The following is a 23,505-nucleotide window of genomic DNA, read 5'->3' on the forward strand; positions in this document are numbered from 1 at the left end:
TGCTTGCCTTCATCGGTCAGGGCATGGAGCACAAGAGTTGGCAAAACATGTTGCAGCTATGTAAAACCCTTGTTAGGCCGCATTTGGAGTAATATGTGCAGTTTTGGTTGCCACATTACCAGAAGGACGTGGAAACTTTGGAGAGAGAGTGCAGAGAAGGTTCACCAGGATGTTGCCCAGTCTTGAAGGCATTGGCTATGGAGGAATAGCTAAAGAGACTAGGATTGTTTTCACTGGAAAGAAGGCATCTGACAGGAGACCTGATAGAGGTCTACAAAATCATGAGAGGCATAGATAGGGTTGATATTCAGGGGTTTTTTTTCCAGGGTTGAAATTTCAATTACAAGGGGGTACAGGTTCAAGGTGAGAAGGGGAAAGTTTAAGGGAGATGTGAGAGGGGTGTTTTTCACACAAAGTGGTAGGAGACTGGAACACACTGCCAGAAGAGGTGGTGGAAGCAGGCATGCTGGCGACATTTAAGAGGAATCTAGACCGTTTTCTGAATAGGGAGAGAATAGAGGGATATGGACCAAATAAGGGAAGATGGTTTGTTTATCAGTTTAGTTAGGGCATGATGATCGGCACAGCTTGGAGGGCTGAAGGGCCTGTTCCTGTGCTGTACTTCTGTTCTTTGAAGATTGGCAGCAGTACAGATTTCAGCAAAGGATGACAAAGGGATTGAATAAGAAGTGATATATAGAGTACAATAGCAGAAGCTTTTACAATCAATGGCCTAGTGGTATTATCGCTGGACTGTTAATCCAGAAACTCAGATAATGCTCTGGGGACCCAGGTTCGAATTCCACCATGGCAGATGGCAGAATTTGAATTCAATAAAAATCTGGAATTAAGAATCTAATGGTGACCATGAATCCATTGACGATGGTCGGAAAAAACCCATCTGGTTCACTAATGTCCTTTAGGGAAGATAGCTGCCTTCCCTACCTGGTCCGGCCTACATGTGACTCCAGACCCATAGCAATTTGGCTGACTCTTAACTGCCCTCTGGACAATCAAGGATGGGCAATAAATGCTGCCTAGCCAGCAACACCCTCATCCCACAAATGAATAAAGAAAAACAAATGTAGGTTTCTTACAGTCAGAAACAGGGGAAGATATAGTGGGGAACAAAGAGATGTTCTGTCTTCTAAGGAGGATTCATAACATGCCAAATATGTTGGGGAATACAGGAGAAGGAACTGAAGGAAATTATGTCAGGGAAATTAATGGGATTAAAAAGCCTAGGATCTGATAATCTACATGCCAGAATACTTTAAAGGGAGTGAAATAGTGAAATAGAAATAGTGAATGCATTGCTGGTCATCTTTCAAGATTCTACAACAGTTCCTTTGTATTGGAGGGTTAGTTAATGCAGCCCCAGTATTTAAAATGGAGGTAGAGACAAAACAGGGAATCACAGACTAGCTAGCCTGACATTGGTAGTGGAATTAATGCTACAGTCCATTATAAAAGATTTAATAGCACAGCACTTGGAAAACACTGACAGCATTGAATAATGAAAGGGAAATCTTCAATCACAAAATTCCAGTAGATTTGTTAGGACGTAACCAGTAGAGTTACTAAGGACAAGCTAGTGGATGTGGTTCATTTGGACTTTCAGAAGGCTTTTGCTAAGATACCACACAAGAGGTTAACATGCAAAATTGAAGCATATAGGATTAGGGTTACAGGATAGAGAACTGATTGGCAGTCAGAAAACAGACAGTAGGAATAAACAGGTATTTTTCCCACCAAGTGGCAGGCAGTGACTGGTGCAGTACCGCAGGGATCAGTGCTTGGAACCCACCTATTCACAATGTACATTATTGATTTAGATGAGGGAATTAAAAATGTAATATCTCCAAGTTTACAGATGACAAAAAGCTGAGTGGGAGGATGCACTGTGAGGAAGACGCAAGGATGCCTCTGTATGATTTGGTCAATTTGAGTGAATGGGCAAAGGTATGGCAGATGAACTATAATGATGTGTACAAATATGAGATTGCACATTAGAACACAGAATAGTAGAACACAGAAACAGACCCTTCAGACCACCATGGCTGCACCAACTATGTTGCCAATCTAAACTAATCCTATCTGCCTGCACATGGTCCATATTCCTTGCTGGTTGTGTTTGTCTAAATGCCTTTTGAAGTTGGTTGCAAAGACAGAAAGTTAGGTTGTTATCTTAATAGCAACAGGTTGGAAAAAAGACCTGGGTGAACTTGCTAACCAGTTGTCAAAACATGAAGATGCAACAGGTGATGAAAAAGGTAAATGACATGTTGGTCTTCACGGAGAGTACAGGATATGCCATAAAAATCTACAAAATTCTAAACTACTAGACAGGGTAAACATAGAAATGACTTTCCTGATAACTGTGAAACCCAAAACCTGTGGTCACAATCTAAGGATACGGGATGGGCTACATGGTACTGAGACGAGGAGAAATTCCTTCACCCAGAGGTGAGCCTGTGTAATTCTCTTCCACAGAAAGCAGGAGGCCAAAATATTGAATGTTTTCAAGAAGCAGTTAGATATAGTTCTTAGGGCTAAGGGATCAAAGGGAAAAGGCTGAGTTAAATGACCAGCCATGATTATAATGAATGGCAGAGCAAGCTTAAATGGCTGAATGGCCAACTCCTGCTGGTATTTTCTATGTTTCTAATGTTCAACTTGAGGCAACATACTGAAAAATCTACTTGTTTCTTATTAGAAACATCATTCTGCTACTTCCTAAACACTATGGCTGAAATAAAGAAATTATGGTGTGATACGGAGGTACTTCCAGTAGCAGTTATAAGCCAGCAGACAATTGTTTCATTTAAAAAAAATTGCACAACTTTGTGTATTCCACATCATTCATTAAAACGTTTAAATATTGACAAACAAAATGTTGCTTTCTGTATTTCTACTCTGTTATACAGAGGGTAAAATAACCTGCAATGCAGAGGTCGATGTGCGAAAATAGTGTTGCATTGTTGGCTTCTAAAAGACAGTGTTAACTACCCAACAGAAACCTGTACCATTATGTTTACACATCATCCCACAATGCTTAGGACAGTCTTATGCCACTTACCCTGCTGGATATGCCACTAGTCCTGTGGTCAAATCACAGGCTAAACTACTGCTGCTGGAAGCTGTAATTCCAATTACTTTGTCCAAGGTAATCTGAAGAAAGAGAAAAGTTCTCAAATTAAACAGCATTCTAGAAGTCAGCTAAAAGGTCATTTAAGAGAATGAAGGAGAATCTATTGAGGTATCCAGCTCAACAAAGGTGCACTGCATCTTTCTCATGACCCAAAATGTTGTCTCTTTCACCAACTCTCCACCTTCCCATCCCAAAAACTGGACACAGAATCAAAAATATTAGTTTACAAAACTGGAATTCAATGCCTGGAAATGCAAAAATTACAAAGGATGGGAGAGCTGAAAAGGTAATTAAATAAGAAAACACACATATCTAAAATGTATAAGGCAAAAAGAAATCTGAAGAAAACAAAAATTCCTTGTTGAATTGTTTGTCGCCATGTTACAAAAATGCACATGATTGAAAAAATAAATTACTTGAAGAGGGTGGCAGGAAAGAAGTAATTCATTTCTAAACCTATTCCATCACTTCAGCAGGACACCCAATTATAAATGCTTTTCAAGTTAAATAGCTTAGACACAACTTCCATAAACTGCCTTGCCCATTTGGGTTTCTTGTTTTTCAGAAAGGAAGAAAGTTTTGCCTTAAGTAACAATAAAAACAATAGGAACAGAAGTTATATAGCTCTTCAAACTTCATGCACCATCCAATAAGATGATCTGATGACATCCTTTACTTCACTTTCCTGCCTGCCCTACATAACCCGACTACTTTAGAAAACAATGATTTGTTTGAATATGTTCATTATCAAAATCAATGATGCTCACTGGGGAACAGAAAAGTTCCTCTCATCTTGATCCTAAATGGGAGAGCCCTTGGTTTGAAATTGTACCGAGTTCTCAAAGCCCCCAGAAGGGATAGCTTACACCCGGCATCGACCCTTCAAGATTCCTTGGAAACTTATATTTCAATAAAATCACACCTCATTCCAGCTGTTATAGGTCCAACCTGCAAAATAATCCATAGGACAACACCTTCAAGAATTAACCTCGCAAATTTTATCCGAACAGCCTCCAATGCTGATACGCCTCAAATAAGGAGAACTAATTGTATGCAATACACTAGGGGCAGTCTAACAATTACCCTCTAGTCATAGCATGACTTCTCTACTGTAATCAACCAGCTTCTTTGCAATAAAGTTTAATATTCCATTTATTTGCTATACCTGCATGCCAACCATTTGTGAAACGAGGACAGCCCTTCCACCTGTGTCTTAACTACCATTTAGGTTAAGGTCAACAAAGTCTTCCCAATGCCACAAAAATAAAGCCCTTGGTTTCAGGTTTAAATTCAACGTCATAAATTACAATATACCAACCAAAAAAGTGAAAGTAATAGTTGAACTATAACCCATTTGAAACAAAAACAGAAATTGCTGGAAAAGCTTGGCAGGTCTGCCAGCAACTATGGAGAGAAGTCAGAGCTAACGTTTCAGTCAGGACCTTTCCTCAGAAGGGTCAAATGAATAATTCATTCAAAATTTGATCAATATCTTGATAACTTCAAATTATCCAACTTCATCCAGGATGAAGGCAGTTGACAGATGAATGAGCTAAGATTTAAAGCAGCAGCTTGACATTAACTGGGGGGAAATAAGTACCCAAGAAAACTAATAAAACATTTTTATTGACACATTGAGAAGAGCTGGAATGCATTGCTTGAAAAGGGTTGTGGAAGCAGCTCCAATAGATAGTAACTTCCATGAGGGAATGGTTCTGGCATTTAACAAGGAAACTTTCAAGGTTTTGGAGAAAGATCACCAACTGGCCAGCTGTAAGGCAGTTGACATAGTAAATGGTTTCTTCCTATGGTGTATGAGACAAATCAGTGGAAATTCACAGGTAGGGTACAGTTATTAAAACATTGCTGTTCCATCCACTTCCTGTGAAACAGAGCTGAACCAGCACTGAATTAAAGTATTTTACTGTGCCAAAATCAGTGGCTAGGAAGCACACACTTAGGATTAGGTCTAAAAGCATAAATGTGAAAGTTAGGAAATATACTTTTCCACTTAACAGATCACTAGCATTTATCATAACATGCAGTTACAGAAACCAAACCAATCAAAACATTTGAGAGATAATGAGATAAACACAAGGAGTTAGGATGGTTACATGCCTGTGAGCTGAATGGGTGGGTTTTCCCTATCTCACTAACACATTATCATGATTTTGCTTCCATTGCGCATTCAGATCATTCTAGTGGTTTGTTTTTAAAAATAATCCCTAGAAATCGATTTACAGGTAATTCCCCAAAGTAGACTTGTGCTTATAGCTGTGAATTCCTGAAATATTACTTTTTACTTTGGATCCTGAACTAGATAAGACTCCAAGACACTATTTTCAAAATGTTAACAACATGATATATTACACCCATCCCAAGAGATACTGCAAGACCTGCTAAATACTAATAGTACTGTTTGTTTGATTTCTGGTTTCTAGAATTTTGCTTTTGTCCTAGTGCTTTTGTGCTTTACCAGCATGCCTGGACCAGGAATTTACCTGAATTAAAGGGCTAGCCTTACTGATAATAATTACTGATGTTGCTTAAAGTACTTTGAGCAATATCAGTGATTAGCTTTAGTTTAAAGTACTTTAGCTTAAGTACTTTAATACACTTGCTCATAAGCAAGACATTTGGTCCTATTCCACCTCATGACTACAGTATATTTAGGCGTGTAATCAATTTTTGAAACGGATCATACAAGAATTGGCAATGCACTCAGCTCACCTCAAGTCAAAGGATCTGTAAAATTTTAGTAACCGTTTGTCACATTGCCAGAAGAAATTAAGTCTTTCAAAGCTGCAATTGCAAGTACTTGAAGTCTCAACCACTAATTTATGTAAGCCTCAGAGATAGAGTTAAAGGTACAAATAATCAATTGATTACTTGGAGCAGATGTTTAATCACATTCACCTTTTATATTAATAGAGAGATTCTCCTTCATCCTCTTACACAGTTGATCAGATCATAGGAACACAGCACTTAGCAAGAAAGGGCATTTGGCCCTTCAGGCCTAGTCCACTATTCAATATCAGTTCAACTGGTTGTGGTCTCACCTCCACTTTCTTATCTGCACCCCGTCGCTCACGATTCCCTCATCGATCAAAAATCTAACTCAGCTGTGAATAACTTTAAAGTCCCAACCTATACTACCTCCTGAGAAGAAAATTCCACCTTCTAACAAAACAGAAAATAATTCTCCTTGTCAGTCTTAAAAGAGAGATTTCTTATTTTTAAGCTATACCCCCTTGTTTTAATGTCCCTCAAAAGGTAAATATTGTCCTGGTATCCACTGTCTCCAGTCATTCTGATGACCACCATTCTATTGGTTATACCAAGCTGTGAACTGGCCCCACAGTGTCAATACTAATGGAGGGGTCACAAAGGATAGGCTGGTCACGTTACCACAGAAAACTCCAGTCAGTTGGATCATGCCATATCACCTGTGCATTGTGCGCAAAAAAAAAAATTCCCCACTTCAATCAACAACAGGCCCATATGTCACATCATCAAGGTTCTGTGGGAAAGAAAGAGATTTTAGACCCTGACCAATGGTTCCCTATTTGATAGGATGCTTTACAGTCAAAGCTTTCAAAGAAACATCTGGAAAGAGATCAAAAGATTCTTGCTCAGGCTGATCCATTTCCCCTCTCGGTTCATAAATTAGTACTCTTCCATTTGAACACACTTGAAATCATAGAGCCCCTACGGTAATAGAGCAGGCCGTTCAGTCCATTGAGTCCATACTAACTTGGAGGAAACATGGAGCATAGCAAGGGCACAGAAAGTATTCTGGATTGCGGGGGCTTCAATGTTCATCACCAAGAGAGAATCAGCAGCATCACTACTGACCGAGCTGGTTGAATTCTAAAGGATATAGTTGCTTGACTGTGTCTGCAGCAGGCGATGAGTTAACCAATAGGGAAAAATAAACTCGAACTCATCTCCCTACCAGAGATGCATCTGTACATGACAGTAAGATTGACCACTGCACAGTCCTCTTGGAGGCAAAGTGCCATATTCGCAATGAGGGCATCCTCGATTGGGTTATGTGGCACGAACACTGTGCTAAATGGGATAGACTTAGAAGGGAACTTTGTGGCAGTTATTGTTACAGTCACTGAACATCTTCACACAAGGCTGGCAATAAAAAGTAGTTGCTATAGTCCTACCAGACCATAAAGTTATTCTTGTATTAGTGTGACATGACTGGTGGTAACTTTAACCCTCAGGATCATCTGACTCATCTCTTGCACTTATGCCCTTACTTTTTCCCAGAACAACGACAGGGTTCCATCGACCTTACTTTCCACCCATCAGCCCCTGCATTCAAACGTCCATCCTCCATCCACCAGGATGCCACTGATAAACATATCCTTCATTTGCTTCTAATATCAGCAGTCCACAGGGCCATGATATCTTGGTCTACTCCTAACATTTCTTCACACCCCCACTGCACCTTCTTATAATAGCAGAAAATGCAATAGTCGCTCATTTAGCTCCTCCCTCCTCACTGTCCAAGGTCCCAATCATATCTTCCAGGTGAAGCACTTGCATTTCTCTCAGTCTAGCCTACTGCATTCACTGCTCACATTATAGTCTCCTTCACAGTGGTGGGACCAAACACACACCAGGTCACTATATGTCTGTAGGAATGACCCTGACCTCCCAACTGCTTGCCATTTCAATAAACCTCCTAATGTGTCTCTCTCTCTCTATGACGCTCCGATCTCGCCTGCAACCAGGACCACCCCCATGCCTGTAACAAGACCTCCACTTGCCCTAACGACACCCCCTCACTTGCTCATCCCATGCTGTGCCTCCCTCCTGCTCGCAACCCCTCACTCAGCCCACTGCCCCCGCCTGCCCACACCCTGCAGGGCCTATTCCCCGCCCGCCACCGGGGAAGAGTGTGCAAACTCCACACAGACAGTTGCCAGCGGGTGGAATTGAACCAGTGTCCGTGATGCTGCGAGGCAGCAGTGTTAACCACTCAGCCACCATGCTGCCCTGCCAGAGAATGAACTGCCAGAGAAACTGCAGTTTCAGTTACAGTTACAGTTACAACATGTAAAAGACATTTGAATAATTACACAAATAGGAACGGTGTGGAGGGATATGGGTCAAGCACAGGCAGGTGGGATTAGTTTAGTTTGGGAACATAGTCGGCGTGGACTTGGAAACAGACCCTTTATGCTGTATGCTTCAATGACTGTGTGTCAGGTACAACTCAAACCAGTGGAGAGTTTGCCCCGATAACAAATGATTCCAGTTTTGTTAGGAAAAACCTTGATGCCACACTGGGTAAAAAGTGACCTTGATATCAAGGGCTGACACTTTCACCTCACTCAGAATGTTGGAGAAATTAATGGGATTGATAGTTGATAGATCCCCAGGGCCTGATAATCTACATCCCAGGGTACTAAAAGGATATTGATTGTTATCTTCCAAACTTCTGTAGATTCTGAACTACAGCTGGCAGACAGGAGGGCGGCAAATTTAACCTCACTATTTTAAAGACAGGAAGGAGAAAACAGGGAATTACAGACCAGTAATCCAATATCCGTTGTAGGGGAAATGCTAGAGTCTATCATAAAGGATGCGAGAACAGGGCACATAGAAAATATCAACATGATTAGACAAACATGGAATTACGAAAGGGCAATCATCTTTGACAACCTAGAGTTTTTTTGAGGACATAACTAGAGGAATAGATAAGGGAGATCTAGTGGAAGTGGCATATTTAGATTTTCAAAAAGAGATGTGTGGAATATTAATATGCATGAGATTGGAGGAACTGATGAAAAAAGAGAGAGATGGGATTGAGTGAGGAGGAGAATATACAGGGTTCAAGGCAATTTGACAATTTGAGCGAGTGGACAGATACTTGGCAGATGCAGTATAATATGGATAAATATGAAGTTATTCACCGGAGTAGGAAAAGACACAATGGTAGAGCATTATTTAAATAGATATAGATTGGAAAATATTGATGCACAGATATCTAGATGCCCTTGAACACCTTACTCAAACCAAGCATGCTGTTGCAGTAAGCAGCTAGGAAGACAGATGGTATGTTGAGGAGTAAGACATCTTACTGTAGCTTTACAGGGCTTGGGCTACATACATATGTCAAACTAAAGAAAGCAGAATTTTGGGAATCTTAACTATGTAAGAAACAGTCTAGAGATGGAAGTGAGGTACAGTTGGATGTCAATGCACATGCTGAATTTGACCACGTCAGTTGAAGTTAAAAGTGGTCCAAAAGACACACTTTGGGAAACCGTACAAATATAGTAAATAGAAGGATATGTCATTCAGCCCTTCGAGCCTGTTCCACTATTCATTAGGCTCATAATCCTGCCTATCCTTTGAGCCCTTTAATCCAAGAGCTATAACTAACTCCTTCTTGAAATCATGAAGGTTCAGCCTCGACTGCTTTCTATGTTAGTGAATTCTAGATGAAGAAATTTCTCCACAATCGAGTTCTAAATGGTTTACTCCATATCCTTTGACTGTGATTCCGGCTCCCCCACCTACCAGCAGGAACATCCTTCTTATATCCACCCTGTTTCATCCTATTAGATCCTCCATATTCTTCTGAACTCCAGCAAATTTAACTGTATCTGATTCAACCTCTCCTTATATGGCAGTTGTCATCATCCCAGGAATCAGTCTGGTAAACCTTTGCTGCTCTCCTGATGTAACAAGAACTTCCTTCCTCAGATCAAGGGACTTAAAACTGCATGGTCTCACCAAGGCCTGTATAATTGCAACAAGACATTCCTGCTGCTTAACACAAATCCTCTCCCTGAAGGCCAATACACCATTTGTCTCCTTTACAGCCTGTTGAACCTGTATGCTTACCTTATGAGGACACTCAGGTCTTGTTGCACATTCTCCTCTCAATTTATAGATAATAATCTGTTTTTGCTACCAAAGTGGATAATCTCAAACTGATCACATTGCGTAGTATTTGCCTACTCACTCAGCTCATCCAAATCACACTGAAGTATCTCTGCACACTCCTCATAGTTCACCCTCCCACGCAGCTTTGTTATCTGCAAGCTTGGAGCTACTATATTTAATTCCCTCATTTAAATCATTAAATATCTATTGTGAATAGCTGGGGTCCTAGATCTGATCCCTGTAGTACCCAACTAGTCACTACCAGCTGTTTGGACGAAACTCCCATTTGTTCTTACTCTTTGCCAACCAGTTCTCTAACACCACCCCCAATCACACCCACTTTAATTTTACACAAAAATCTCTTACACGCGACTTTCAAAAGCCTGCTGAAAGTCCAAATAAATCACATCCACTGGCTCCACCTCATCAATAGAATAGTTACATCCTTGAAGAATTCTAGTAGATATATCAAGCTGACTTCCTTTTGTAAATTCATGCTGACTCTGTACAATCCTGCCACTACTTTTCAAGTGCTGCCTAGTTACATCTTTTATAATGGACTCTAGCATTTTCCCCACTATCAACATCAGGCTGACTGGTCTTCATTATGCAGGTTTCTTGCCACTTCCCTTTTTAAATAGAGAGTACAGAACTGGATAAACCACTAGTTAAAATGCTCTGGGTACATTCAGATAGGAACATACAGACTAAGGCAAGAATAAAGCCACAATCATCGTAGATACAGGAGGAGAGCCATATTGGTACTGTTGTGTTGTAGGTGCTTGGGAGAGGATTTTATAAAGGAGTATTGGGAGCACAAAACTGAGATTACCCTACATTCAAGAATACGAGAGGAAAACGAGGTTAGAGACTGAGCAACAAGTGAAAAGATGTTTTGAAATTCTATTCTAAGTGCAATGAATTATGTATTTAAACACAATATTAAAACTTAGAAAAGTACAGCACAGGAACAGGCCCTTTGGCCCATAACGTTGTGCCAAACATGATGCCAAATTAATTTAATCTCTTCTGCCTGCCCTTGGTCCATATCCCTCCATTCCTTGCATAGTTATGCGCTTATCTAAAAGCCCCTTAAATATCCCTATCGTATCTGCCTCCAACACACCCCAGCAACATTCCAGACTTCTACCATGGTGTAAAAAAAAACTTGCCCTTCACATCTCCTCTGAACTTTTGTCCTCTCCCCATCTATGCATCTCATAAGTTTAGACTTCTACCAAGTCTCCCCTCAGCCTCTGCTGCTCCAGAGAAAACAATCCTAGTTTTTCTAGCCTCTCCTCATAGCTCATACCCTCTAATCCAGGCAGCATCCTGGTAAACCTCCTCTGCACCCTCCCCAAAGCCTCCACATCTGTCCTGTAATGTAGCAACCAGAACTGAATGCAATACTCTAATTGGGGCCTAAGCAAACTCTTATAAAGCTGCAACTTGACACTGACTCTTGTACTCAATTCCCCGACCAATAAAAGGCAAGCATGCCATATGCCTTTTTTTAAAATCACCCTATCTACTTGAGTAGCCACTTTCAGGGACTACAGTCTCAAATCCCAAGATCCCTCTGTGCATCAATACTGTTCAGGGTCCTGCCATTAACTGTATACTTTGCACCTCATACTTACCTGGATTAAATGCCATTTCTCCACCCATTTCTGCAAGGGATCCATAACCCGCTGTATCCGATGACAAACTTCCACACTATCCACAACTCCAATCTCTGTGTAATCTGCAAACTTACTAACCCACCCATCTACTTTTTCATCCAAGTTATTTATATATATCACAAATTTTTTGAATCAACAGCAAGAGATACTGCCTCTGAACCACTTAATGCTTTGTGGATGTTTCGTATCGGGACGATTGTGTAGCTTGAATTTATCAGAAGTCTTATGTTAGATCATGTTTTATTATTTCTGAATGGGATCAGCATCTATCAACTGTAAATACATTATTTCTGAATAAAAGCAGAGAAAAATTAAAGTTTGAATACTATGTGGCAGCAAATGTAGTAGGTGTTTTTTCTCCACCCCTCGAAAAACATCCAAAGTGGAATGGGTGGTGTTCACTGTTTACAGGTCATGCAACTTTTAGGGAAGCTGTATTTGATACATTCGTGAAACAAGCTTGTACAAGTGCCAATGGGTTAAAAAGCTACGGAGCAATAGCTTTTGGATTTTTAAGTTTCAATTTGTCACACCTCAAGAAAGCCCACATGCGAAGAAATGCCTTTCACTTTCTCACTGAAAAGCAATAGAGTCTGAAAAGAAAAGCAGTCAACTCAAAATGACAGACCTGGGGTCCAACTGACCAGCTAATGAAATAGGATGCCCCATTGTTTGTGGCTTACAATATGTCTTCACCAAAAATCAACAGAACCATGTGAAAGTCAACTTATTCCATCCTTGTGGTACGGACTCTTCATCCACAAAATGTGTTCCGTTTTATGTATTTTCTATTCACGATATTTCTGCACTATGTCTGGTCTTGTCTGTCCAACTTGGGCATATTTGAGTTTAAAGGGAATATAGTTTTAAGTGTGCACAGAATTAGTGGGTAAATATTAGGCTTACAAAGCAAGAAAATATGGCAGAGTTACAGGGCAGCTATTTGGATAATGATACCTAGAGTGGGACAAAAAAAAGGAACAGAGTATCCAAAAACAGAAAACATGAGTAGCAAATTTTGGCCCAAAGGCAAAATTAGTGGCTATTTCCTTGAATGCACACAGTATTCAGGGGAAATAAAAACAAACAAATACAGATTACAAAGACATGGCTACATGGAGATCAAAGCAGGGATCTAAATATTCATGAGTATGTCACTTTCCAAACAGACAGACAGAAAGGAAAGGGTGGTGGGGTAGCATTGTTTGTACAAGACGGAATAAAAAGGGAAAGAAAATACTGGTAGGAGTAATTTACAGGTGCCCTAACAGTAACTGTGGGATAGAGAATTAATCAGGAGATAATGAGGGCATGCAAAAGTAGTAGTACATTAATCATAAGTGACTTTAATCTTCATGTAGATTGGGATAGTCAAATTGACAGGGAAGCCATGAGAGATATATCTGGGTCAGTTTCCTTGAGCAATATGTTGGGAATCCAACCAGGTTTCGTAAATGATGTCAGAGTAAAAGGTCCCTGGGAAACAGTAACCATAATGTGGTCATTACATCATTCAGTTTGAGGGGGACAAATTTTTGCTGAAACAACTATGCTAAGCTTAAGTAAGGAACAATGACAGTGCTGGCTGGAGTGGACTGGGGAAGGAGTTTAGAAGCAAAGACAATTGAGGAACAATGGCAGACATTTAAGACATTAGATCATAGCTCAAAATAAAGACATTATCTAGTGAGATAATCTCCCCTAGGAAGGGATTAAGCAAATCATGGTTAACCAAGGAAGTTAAGGATGGCATCAGATTGAAAGAAAAAAAAACATACAACATAGCAAAGATTAGGGAATTGGGGAATTTTTGAAAACTAAAAGATGACTTAAAAAAAAAGCAAGAAAATAAACTTTGAAGGAACCTTGCAAGTAATATCAAGAAGGGCAGTAAGAGCTTCTCCAAGTAAATTAATAGGAAGAACGAAGCCAAAGCGAACAGACCTCTTAAAGAATATGGCTGGGAAATAATAATGGAGAACCAGGAAACGGCAGATGAGTTGAATTAGACTTTGCATCAGTAGAGAGACTAACAGCGTCCCAAAATTACTAAACATTAAAGGGGCAAAAGAACAAAATAAATACAATAACTATTACTAGAGAAAAACAGTTTGAGAAACAAATGGGGCTAACAACTGATTGGTTGCATCCTAGAAAGTAGCTACAAGATATTGGATGTACTGGTAGTAAACTTCTAGGAATCTTAAGATTCTTAGAACATCCTGGAGGATTGTGAAACTACCAATGTATCACCTTTTTAAATAAAGGGAAGGAGACAAAAAGAAATACAAGACCTATAGGCCAGTTAACTTAAATGTCTGTTATTGGGAAAGTGCTAGAGTCTTTACTGTTTTAGCAAAGATCTGTAGTTCACACTGTGGCTGGAGTTGTTGGTTGGTTCACCAAGCTGACTGGTTTTTATGCAACCGTTTCATCCCCCTCCTAAGTCATCTTTAGTCTAGCCTCCATTGAAGTGTTGTGTTCTGTCCAGTTCTGAATATACGTGGTCTGATTTGTCATGGTGGGTAGTTCTGTTTCTGGTTTTGCTCCGTAGTGGGATGCAGATGGGGTCTATAGACACTATACAGCACTGAAGATTTTTCCTAGAAGGGGGATGAAACGTTTGCATGAAAACCAGTCAGCTCAGTGAGCTAACCAACAACTCCAATGCTAGAGTCTATTATGTAGGATGTACTAGCAGAGCATTTAAAAATACATAAATCAGCATAATCAAGCAGAGAAAGCATGGTTTCATGAAGGGGAAAACTTACTAGATTTCTTTGAATATATAACAGGAAGGTAGATAATGGTGAAGCAGTGAACATAATTTTTCAGAAAGCACTTGAGGTACCACACCTTAGGATACTTAATTGAGCCCATGGGGTCAGATACAGTATACTTACATGGATAGAGCTTTGAATAACTAATAGAAGAGGCGAGGGGGGCTTTTTCAGGACATGTACCATTGGCGTACTAAAGGGATCAGTGGATCACTTGGGTGAGGAAAGTTAGTGATAGCCAAGTTTGCGGATGACAAAAATAAGTAGGGAGGTGAGTAGTATGGATAACACCAAGTGCTTGCAGTGGGATGTAGACAGGTTAAGTGGGCAAAACATTGGTAATGGAATTTAATGTGAGGTTACACAATCTGGCAGAAAAATACAGTAGCTGGATATTATTTAAATAGAGAAGGAATGGAAGTACTCTTTGCAAATCACAAAATGCTAGCATCCAAGTTCAGCAGATAATAGCAAAGGCAATTGAGATTTTGGCATTTATTTCAATGTGATTGGGGTGTAGCAGGAGGAGGGGGCTTGCTAAAACTGTAGGGTACTAGTCAGACCAAAGCTAGCATATTGTGAACAGTTTAGGCCCCTTATCTGGGGAAAAGGTATACCAGCATTGGAGGCAGTCAATTCAGGGTTCATTAGCCCGTTTTGTCAGAGTGCGGAGGACGAGTGTCTTATCAAGAGAGGTTGATTCGATTGAGCCTGTGCTCATTACATTTGGAAGACTGAGAGGCAATCTTATTGAGACATAAAAGATTCTTAGAAGACTTGACAGGATAGATGCAGAAAGGTTGCTCCCCCTTTTGGAAGAGACTAGGGCCAGAGGACATAATCTTAGAATAAAAGGGTTACACACTTAAGACTGATGAGTGCAAATTTATTCTCTTGTTTATATATCTGTGGAATTCTTCATCACATAGGGCTTTTGAAGCCGGGTCATTAAACATATTCAAGACTGAGATATTTAGATTTTTAGTTAGTATGGAATTAAGGGTTATGGAAAAAAAAAGCAGGAAAGTGGAGTTGAAGATCATCAGATTAACCACATTCTCAAATAAATGGCAGAGTGGAGCCAATGGGTTAAATGGCTAATTTGTGCTTCATTCAATAATCCATTTTGCCAGTTATTAAAAGGGTATGTTTGCTATCAAGAAGTTTTTTGTTTATTGTCCTAGATAGCAGTCAAAATCATGTAAATTAAATCTCAGTGATTGATTTATAATTTTGGGATTACCCATAAAACAGCAGAGCTTGATTACTAGTGCACTCCTCCCATCAGGGTTTTGACAAAACCTTCTATTCACAAATGGGCCTAATGATCTTTCCATCTGAGTTTTGGAATCCAAAGTTAATTACAAATTACAAGCTCAATATATTCTCAGCACATGACTAATAATTCCATTAAACAACCTTTATTCACAAGTGAGATGGGTCATACCAGCAAATGTTATGACAAGCATTTGCAACCATATTCTGAACAAGTTCAACTGATGTGGAATTTTACAGACACAGCTTCTGCTCTTTCTGTAGTGTATTCCCTCTTCTCAGTATGCCTTCAATACTGGCTAGCTATTTTGCAGCCTTCAGTGATGCTATTGGTCTGCAATGAAGTGGTCACATGCTAACCTGCAACATAAGTAAAGAGTTGGTAAAAAAAAGCGCTGCTTTTATAGAAAGAATATACCACAAAAAAAGAGAGAAACAGCCAGGTAAGTAACCATCATTTATTAAGTGCAAATAACTTTGATATATTCCAACAAAAGGTCAGATCATGTAATTGAGTTGGATTTGTATACTACCTTTCAATACTTGTTGCTTCATCAAGCAGTGTTCAGAAATAATATTGGAACTGGTGAAATTCACCAGTTCCAACAAAAAAAAAGTGTTACAAATATTTAGATGTTTTATCTCGAACATCAAATAGGAATAAATGGGGAGGCCTTTACATGTCTGCTCTGCTAATCAGTATCATCGTGGCTAAGCTCCACTTTCCTGCCTGCTCCCCGTATTGCTCAATTCTAAGAGACCATGAAGATTTTGCATATCTCGTGCTCAATACATTCAACAATGCAACATCTGTAGCCTTCTGTTGACATGTAATTCAGAAATTACTTATTCCTGTTGCATGTGATTCCAACAGTACCCATTCAGCTTTGTGCACAGGTACAATGCACAATCTTCAAAAGTTGACAATTAGTCATCCTTCTTTGCTCTTCTGATAGTGGTGGTGGGGGGGAAAAACTAAGAAAACAATGCAAATTATACATCCCATTTGACAAAGTTAGCGTTGAATCACATTCCAACACCCCTTCAGCCTGTGTATTATAGATCACTGAATACGTGCATGAAATAAGTTTCAGACTTTCGTCAATTACCTTAAATCTGTGTTCTCTTTACCAATCCACTAGCCAGCAGAATCAACAGGAAACTATGTAACACATTGCATACTATCTAAATAGGAAGCAAGTGCACTGGTTAGCATGTGACCATTTCAATGCAAACCAATAACATCACTGAAGGCTGCAAAATTTAGAGAGCAACATTGAATGCTAGCTTTTGCTGTTTAAATTCTGCAGCCTTGAGAGATGATATCAGCTTCAAAGGTCACAATCATTTCTAAATGAGTGCTCATTAACAATAAAAGTTGGCAGAAGTTACAAGGAGAGTTCAATTCAAAAAAGAATGAATTAGTTAGGCTCGAATTACCACCAATTTGGACAGACTTTACAGGGATCACACTATGTTACTACATTATGCATGAACATCCTGTTCAAGTAAACTTGCCAATGATTCCCGTAGTTTTGAAAGTAACCCTTATTGAATACTGGTTGGACAATTTTATCCTACAATCAAGGATTTGTAGGGAAGGCTACAAACCATCCACAAGATTTAAAAAGCACAGATGGAAGTTAAATAGACAGACAGATCGGTGGACAAAAATGCCAGGTGAACACTAAGAATAGACGCTTCACTAGTTCGGATAAGTAACCAAAATCCTTAATCATCTACACGTGAAAGTACATTGCTAGGCCTTTCCTCCAACTTTGTTTCATTTCTGAAAACAAACATGTATGACACATGACTCCTCTTGACATGGTTTAGAAAGGGTCAATTTTTGGTGACCACTTAATACCAGGCCACTTTGTTCCCAGACTCCCTTTGGCCATTCTAAGCCTTGTCAACCAGATAGACTAATGCCCATCAGGCCTCAGATACTGCCAACCACTCCTCCCCTGGACATAGCTATTTTAGGAGCTGTACCATTTTCCCAACAAGCCATGCCTTTCTTCAGCCACAACCATTAAGAGTCCAATACTCATGTCAGCTGATACTTGAACAGTCTCATTGTGGGCACTACCCGTACCCCAGCCTTCCTCACCCCACCACCATCAGGTCACTCCTGCATCATTTAGCCCAGACATCAGCCTGCACACCCCAACTTCTCCCTACAGATACTGACCATTATAGCTTTAACCCTCACATCCCCAAAACCATCCACCCCCTACTATCCCTCACTCCTTCCACTAATGCCCCAACCAGATATTGCCACCTGCCCCTACCTCCTGGGAACTGCCACCCTCCCGCTGAAAAACACCCTCGCACCTCTCATGATGATCCACTAACGAAAACCCGCAGCACTCACCATCACCTCCTCCAGACACTGACCCCACCCCCAATCCCGCAGTCTCCTAACTCTCCCTTCCTCCAAACACTGATTCCCCCCCCCAGTCGTCACCACCCCTTCATTGGACATTGGATCCACCTCATCCCTGGGCACAGAATCCCACCCCCGATCCCAACGCCTCATCATAAGATAAACCACCCCCAAAGCCTATTGTCTCCAACCCCGCCCCAGACAATGCCTCTATCTTCTTCTAAGCTTCCCCTACAGCGGCCACTACCTGCCCACAATCCCGCGTTATCAATCCCACTCCCTCTTCCAGTTCCCCGACCCCGCTTCCCAGACACTTGACTCCCCCACACCGTCCGGGCAGCTTCTCCCCCTTCGCCCTCAGATATCCTCCAACCCTGGGGCACAACCTTCCTTCCATCCGCCCCGCCTCAGGAACTGCCAGCCCCTTACCCGCTCTGTGCCCGCCCTGGTCGCCACTCGGGATCTCCGGAGGTTGATGGCAGGCGGTGAGCGGAGTAGATTCTTAAGACGGCTGGTGATGCTGCCGCTCCCCGTGGCGGCGGCCGCCATTCGACCTCGAGCCCCGGGAAGAGGGAGAGTCGTCCCAAACAGAAAAAGAAAAAAAGTTTCCACCACAAAGAAAGCTACAACTGTTTTAAAAAAAAACACACAGACACAAAACTCGTGTACGAAAACCTATGACGTTAAAGAGTACGGCGAGAGTGAATGGTTTGTTTATTGACTGTCTCTGTCTCTGCCTCCCTCACGTACTCGTGGCCTGAGATTTAAATTCCAGCCGCTAACGGCCGCTCCAACCGCCAGCTCAACGCGCGCACCCCTTCAAAATCAAACCGCCACGGCCCATTGGAGGTGAGAAGGATGACTGTCAGACGTGATACCCAATTGCTCGTCGACCATACCGACCTCCCACCCACTGAATCCAGTCAGCTGCGCAGGGATTCTGACTCAGATCAGATGATTGGATGGAAAGGTGACGGACTGTTGATCAAGCCAATAGTTTGTTCTGCGGTAGTAGGAACAGTTCTGCGCGTCGTCGTCCCACTCACTGAGTCCGGTGATTGGATTAAAGAGGGGTTCCTGTGGTGCCCACTCGACTGAGGTAAAATTTAGTGGTATTTCTCTTTTCTGCTATTTAGCCTCCTATCCTTAGATTCCGTGCTCGGAAGTCAGTTACATGAACCCCTGAAGAACTCAACTGATCATTCCTCTTGTGCTAATCTTTTGACAAATGAGTCCATTTACCCCATCTTGAACTGCCACTTTTTTTTATTTATTAATGGTTTGTGGGTGCCCCTGGATGAAAGAAAATTTATTGCTCATTCCCAATTGTCCTTGAGAAGGTGGTATTGAATTGCCTTCTTGAACCATTGCAGCACATCTGCTATTGAAAGGATGCCATTACGCACAGAAATGATCTGTGGGAGGGAGTTCCAGAAACTTGACCAGTGACACTGGAGGAATGGTGACATATTTCCAAGTCAGAATGGGGTGTAGCTTGGAGGGGAACTTGCAGGTGCTGGTGTTCCCATATATCTGCTTCCTTTGTCCTTCCATACAGTAGTGCTATACAGTCATAGCAATATACAGCACAGTCCAACTTGTCTATGCCTACCAGACCTCCTCTATAGATCTAGTCCATTTGCCAGCATTTGGCCCATATCCCTCTAAACCCTTTCTATCACATACCCATCCAGATGTCTTTTAAATGTAATTGTACCAAAATCCACCACTTCCCCTGGCAGCTCCTTCCATATACACGTCACCTTCTATTTAGATGAACTCCAAAGTCCAGAGGTACTTAAAATCAAACAACAAAGGCTTTGAAGGTTCACTGCTGGGTCAGACAGCAGTATAGGTTCTTTCTCCGTTGATTCACTTCCCACCATGTGGTCACCACCTTTGTCTCCCTTCCTCCTTTTGTAAAGTGCTGTTGTTTTGATTTTTTTTCGCAAAGTTCCAAAACAACACAACAGTTTATAAAATAATAATTACTGCTCCAAAAATTCGAGGAAATAAGCTCCACCACTGAAAATACCTCAAAAAAAGGATCAGCTCTTACAGCCGCAAATTTTCCCTGTCCTCCATCTTGGATTACCCAGAATGGTTGTGGGTTTGGAACGTGCTGTCTAGTGATCTTTGGTGAATTTCTGAAATGCATCTGTTAGATGGTACCTGCTGAGCACTGATAGTAGAGGGAGTGGATGTTTGTAATGTGGTGCTAATCAAGTGGGCTGCTTTGGGCATGATGTAAAGCTTGTTGAGTGTCAAGTGGGGAGTATTCCATTACATTCCTGACTTTTGACAGTGGACAGACTTTGGGTACTCGGGAGGTGAGTTACTCATTGCAAGATTCTTAGCCTCAACGTGTTCTTGTAGCCACTGTATAAATGGTGAGACTAATTCAATTTCTGATCAATGCTAACCCCTGGATGTTGATAGTGGGGAATTCAGTGATGGTCATGTAACTGAATATCAAAGGCAATGACTATCTCCAACAACAGAGAATCTAACTATAGCGACTGGATGTTCAATTGCATTACCATTTCTGAATCCCCAGTCTCAAAATCCTGGGAGATTACCATCAGTGAAAAACTGAACTGGACAACCATATAAGTACTGTGACTACAACAGCAGAGGTCAGGAAGTCTGCAGTGAGTAATTGACCTCCTGATTCCCTAGCCTATTCACCATCTACAAAGTACAGGTGAGGAGTATGATGCAATACTCCCACATGTCCGGACGAGTACAGCTCCAAAAAAACACTCAAGTAGCTCAACATTATCTAATTCGAATCACCCTGCTTGATTGGCACCTCATCCACCAATTTAATTATTCATTCCATCTACCACAATGGCAGCAATATGTACTCACCAAGCCTCCCTCAATATTACCTGTACTCTGTATCATCATCATCACTTATCACCGAGGACAATGTAACAGATGCATGTGAACACCACACTTACAAGACCCCTCCAAGCCCCTATCCATCCTCACTTGGAAATATATCATCATTGGTTCAGTGTCTCAGGGTCAAAATCCTAGAAGATTCCCCTTCTATCAGCACTGTGGATATCCCTACATCACATAGATAGCAGCGGTTCAAGAAAATGGCTCATCATCATCTTCTCAACGGCAATTAGGGATGGTCTAGCCAGTGATTTCTATGTCCAATAAACATTTTTTTAAGAAAGGTGCAATTAAGGAAGGACTAAGGAAATTATGCTTTATTGTACAGTGAATATAGGGAGGAACTGACTGCTGCTGGTTCTCACAAGTCATTGCCTAGGGCAGCTTTTCAGAATTTGGCATTATTACTGGCAATACCTGCTACACTAGTATTAGTCAGAGACCAATAGGTCACAACCCTTGCATTAACTTGTTTCAGTGCTGTACTTGTGAAATCATTGTAAAGAATCAAATTAAGAAGAGAGGGTGAAATACCTCCAGATAAAATTGGAAGATTGGTTGCTTTTGTCTGTAAGGGGGAACCTGTTGCTAGAATAAACTGATTCAAAGCCACATCATTCTACAATTTCTTTAATTCCTGAGTTGAACTATTAAATACAGAGTTGGTTTCAAGGTGGGGAAACAGGTTACATTGCTGGGGTGAGGTCCTGGTAGATTCTCTGGTAGACTGTTGCAATCATTCCAGTGTCAGTTCCTGAGCAAACTCGGCACTTACAAAAATGGTGCAAGGAGTCTTTGTGCTGATTAATCATGATGCCACTGTCTAAGTTTAAATATCCTATTTAAAACACATTACTTCATTTTGAAAACAAACCTCATGTTGTTATTTGATCAGCCACTTGGCTCAAATTTTGTAAGAGGAGCATACCTGGCAACGAATTGAAAACGTGTTGGAAATCCTCTCCCTGTGCGAGGGTTACTTTGCTGCAGCAAGAACAGTAAATTAATATAGACATTGTACAATAACAGACTGTGCAATAACACAGACACTGTACAATAATGGATTCTGCCAAAACAGACACTGTAAAATAGAAACCAAAAGAACTGCGGGTGCTGTAAATCAGAAACAAAAACAGAAGTTGCTGGAAAAGCTCAGCAAGTCTGACAGCATCTGTGAAGAAAAAATCCGTGTTAGCGTTTTGGGTCCGGTGACTCTTCCTCAGAACTGTAAAATAGAAGTCATAGAGTCATAGAAACAGGCCCTTTGGCCCTATCTATGCTGACAAAGAAACATAAGACTAGACTAATCCCATTTACCTGCACTTGATCCATAAACTACAATGCCCTGGCATTATAAGTGATCATTCAGATGCTTCCTAAATATTACAAAAGTATCTGCCTCCACTACCCTCCAAGACAGCACATTCCATATTTCTAACATGCTCTTGGTGAAACATTTATGCTTAGATCCTTCTAAACTACTTACTTTTCACCTTAAACTTATGCCCTCTGGTCTTAGACAGGCCAGCCAGGAGAAAACAATTTTCATTGTCTCTGCCACTCATAATTTTGTACATCTCAATCAGATCCCCCTCAGCATCCTCTGCTCTAGGGAAAACAAACCCAGCCTATTCAGTCTCTCCTCACAACCGAGACTTTTCATCCCTGGCAATGTCCTGGTGAATCCCATTCACAACCTCTCCAGTGCAATCACATCATTCCGATAGTGTGGTGACCAGAACTGCGCACAGTATTTCATCTGTGGCCTAACCAAATGTTTTATATAGTTGTAATGAGACATCCTTGCTCCTATATTCTACACCCTGGCCAATGAAGGCAAGCATACCATGTGCCTTCTTCACCATCCTGTTTTCCTGTGCTGACATCTTCAGGGATCTATGAACTTGTATATCAAGGTCCCTTTGTTCCTCAGTACGCCCTAGAGACTTACCATTCATTGTGTATATTCTTCCCTTGTTAGACCTTTTAAAATGCATCACCTCACATTTGTTAGGATTAAATTCCATCTGCCATTGCTGTGCCCAATTTACTAGCTGATCAATATCATACTGCAACCTGAGACCATCCACCCCATTATCAACAACACCACCAATGTTTGAGTCATCTGCAAACCCCCTAATTAAACTTTCTAATTCCCATCCAAGTTGTTCATATACATTATAAGAAAAGCAAGAATGCCAGAACCAGTCCCTGAGGAACATTACTGGTCACAGGCTTCCAATCACAAAAACAACCCTCCACATTAAGGCCTTACTGAAGTCCATGTAAACCGCATCAATTGCACTACCCTCATCAGTGTATTTAGCCACCTTTTCAAAAAACTCAGTGAAATCAGTCAGACAGAATCTCTCTCCAATAAATTCATGCTGACTAGCCCTTTCCAAGTGT

At 41.0% G+C, this 23,505-nt stretch overlaps 1 protein-coding gene across 1 annotated transcript in view; it reads right to left on the reverse strand.

Annotated features, from left to right (window-relative positions):
• Nucleotides 1-19,015, reverse strand: part of LOC109913188 (mitogen-activated protein kinase-binding protein 1-like) — a 148,136-nt gene extending 129,121 nt beyond the window's left edge. The window contains exons 1-2 of the mRNA XM_048618239.1: nucleotides 18,619-19,015; nucleotides 3,080-3,171 (exon numbers count right to left, since the gene is read on the reverse strand). Coding sequence (XP_048474196.1) covers nucleotides 3,080-3,171; nucleotides 18,619-18,738 — 212 coding nt within the window. The 5' untranslated portion in view covers nucleotides 18,739-19,015. The remainder of the gene's footprint in view (nucleotides 1-3,079; nucleotides 3,172-18,618) is intronic.
• Nucleotides 19,016-23,505: the final 4,490 nt, after the last annotated feature.

This window comes from Rhincodon typus, chromosome 39, assembly GCF_021869965.1.
Source record: "Rhincodon typus isolate 14 chromosome 39, sRhiTyp1.1, whole genome shotgun sequence".
Lineage (NCBI taxonomy): Eukaryota > Metazoa > Chordata > Chondrichthyes > Orectolobiformes > Rhincodontidae > Rhincodon > Rhincodon typus.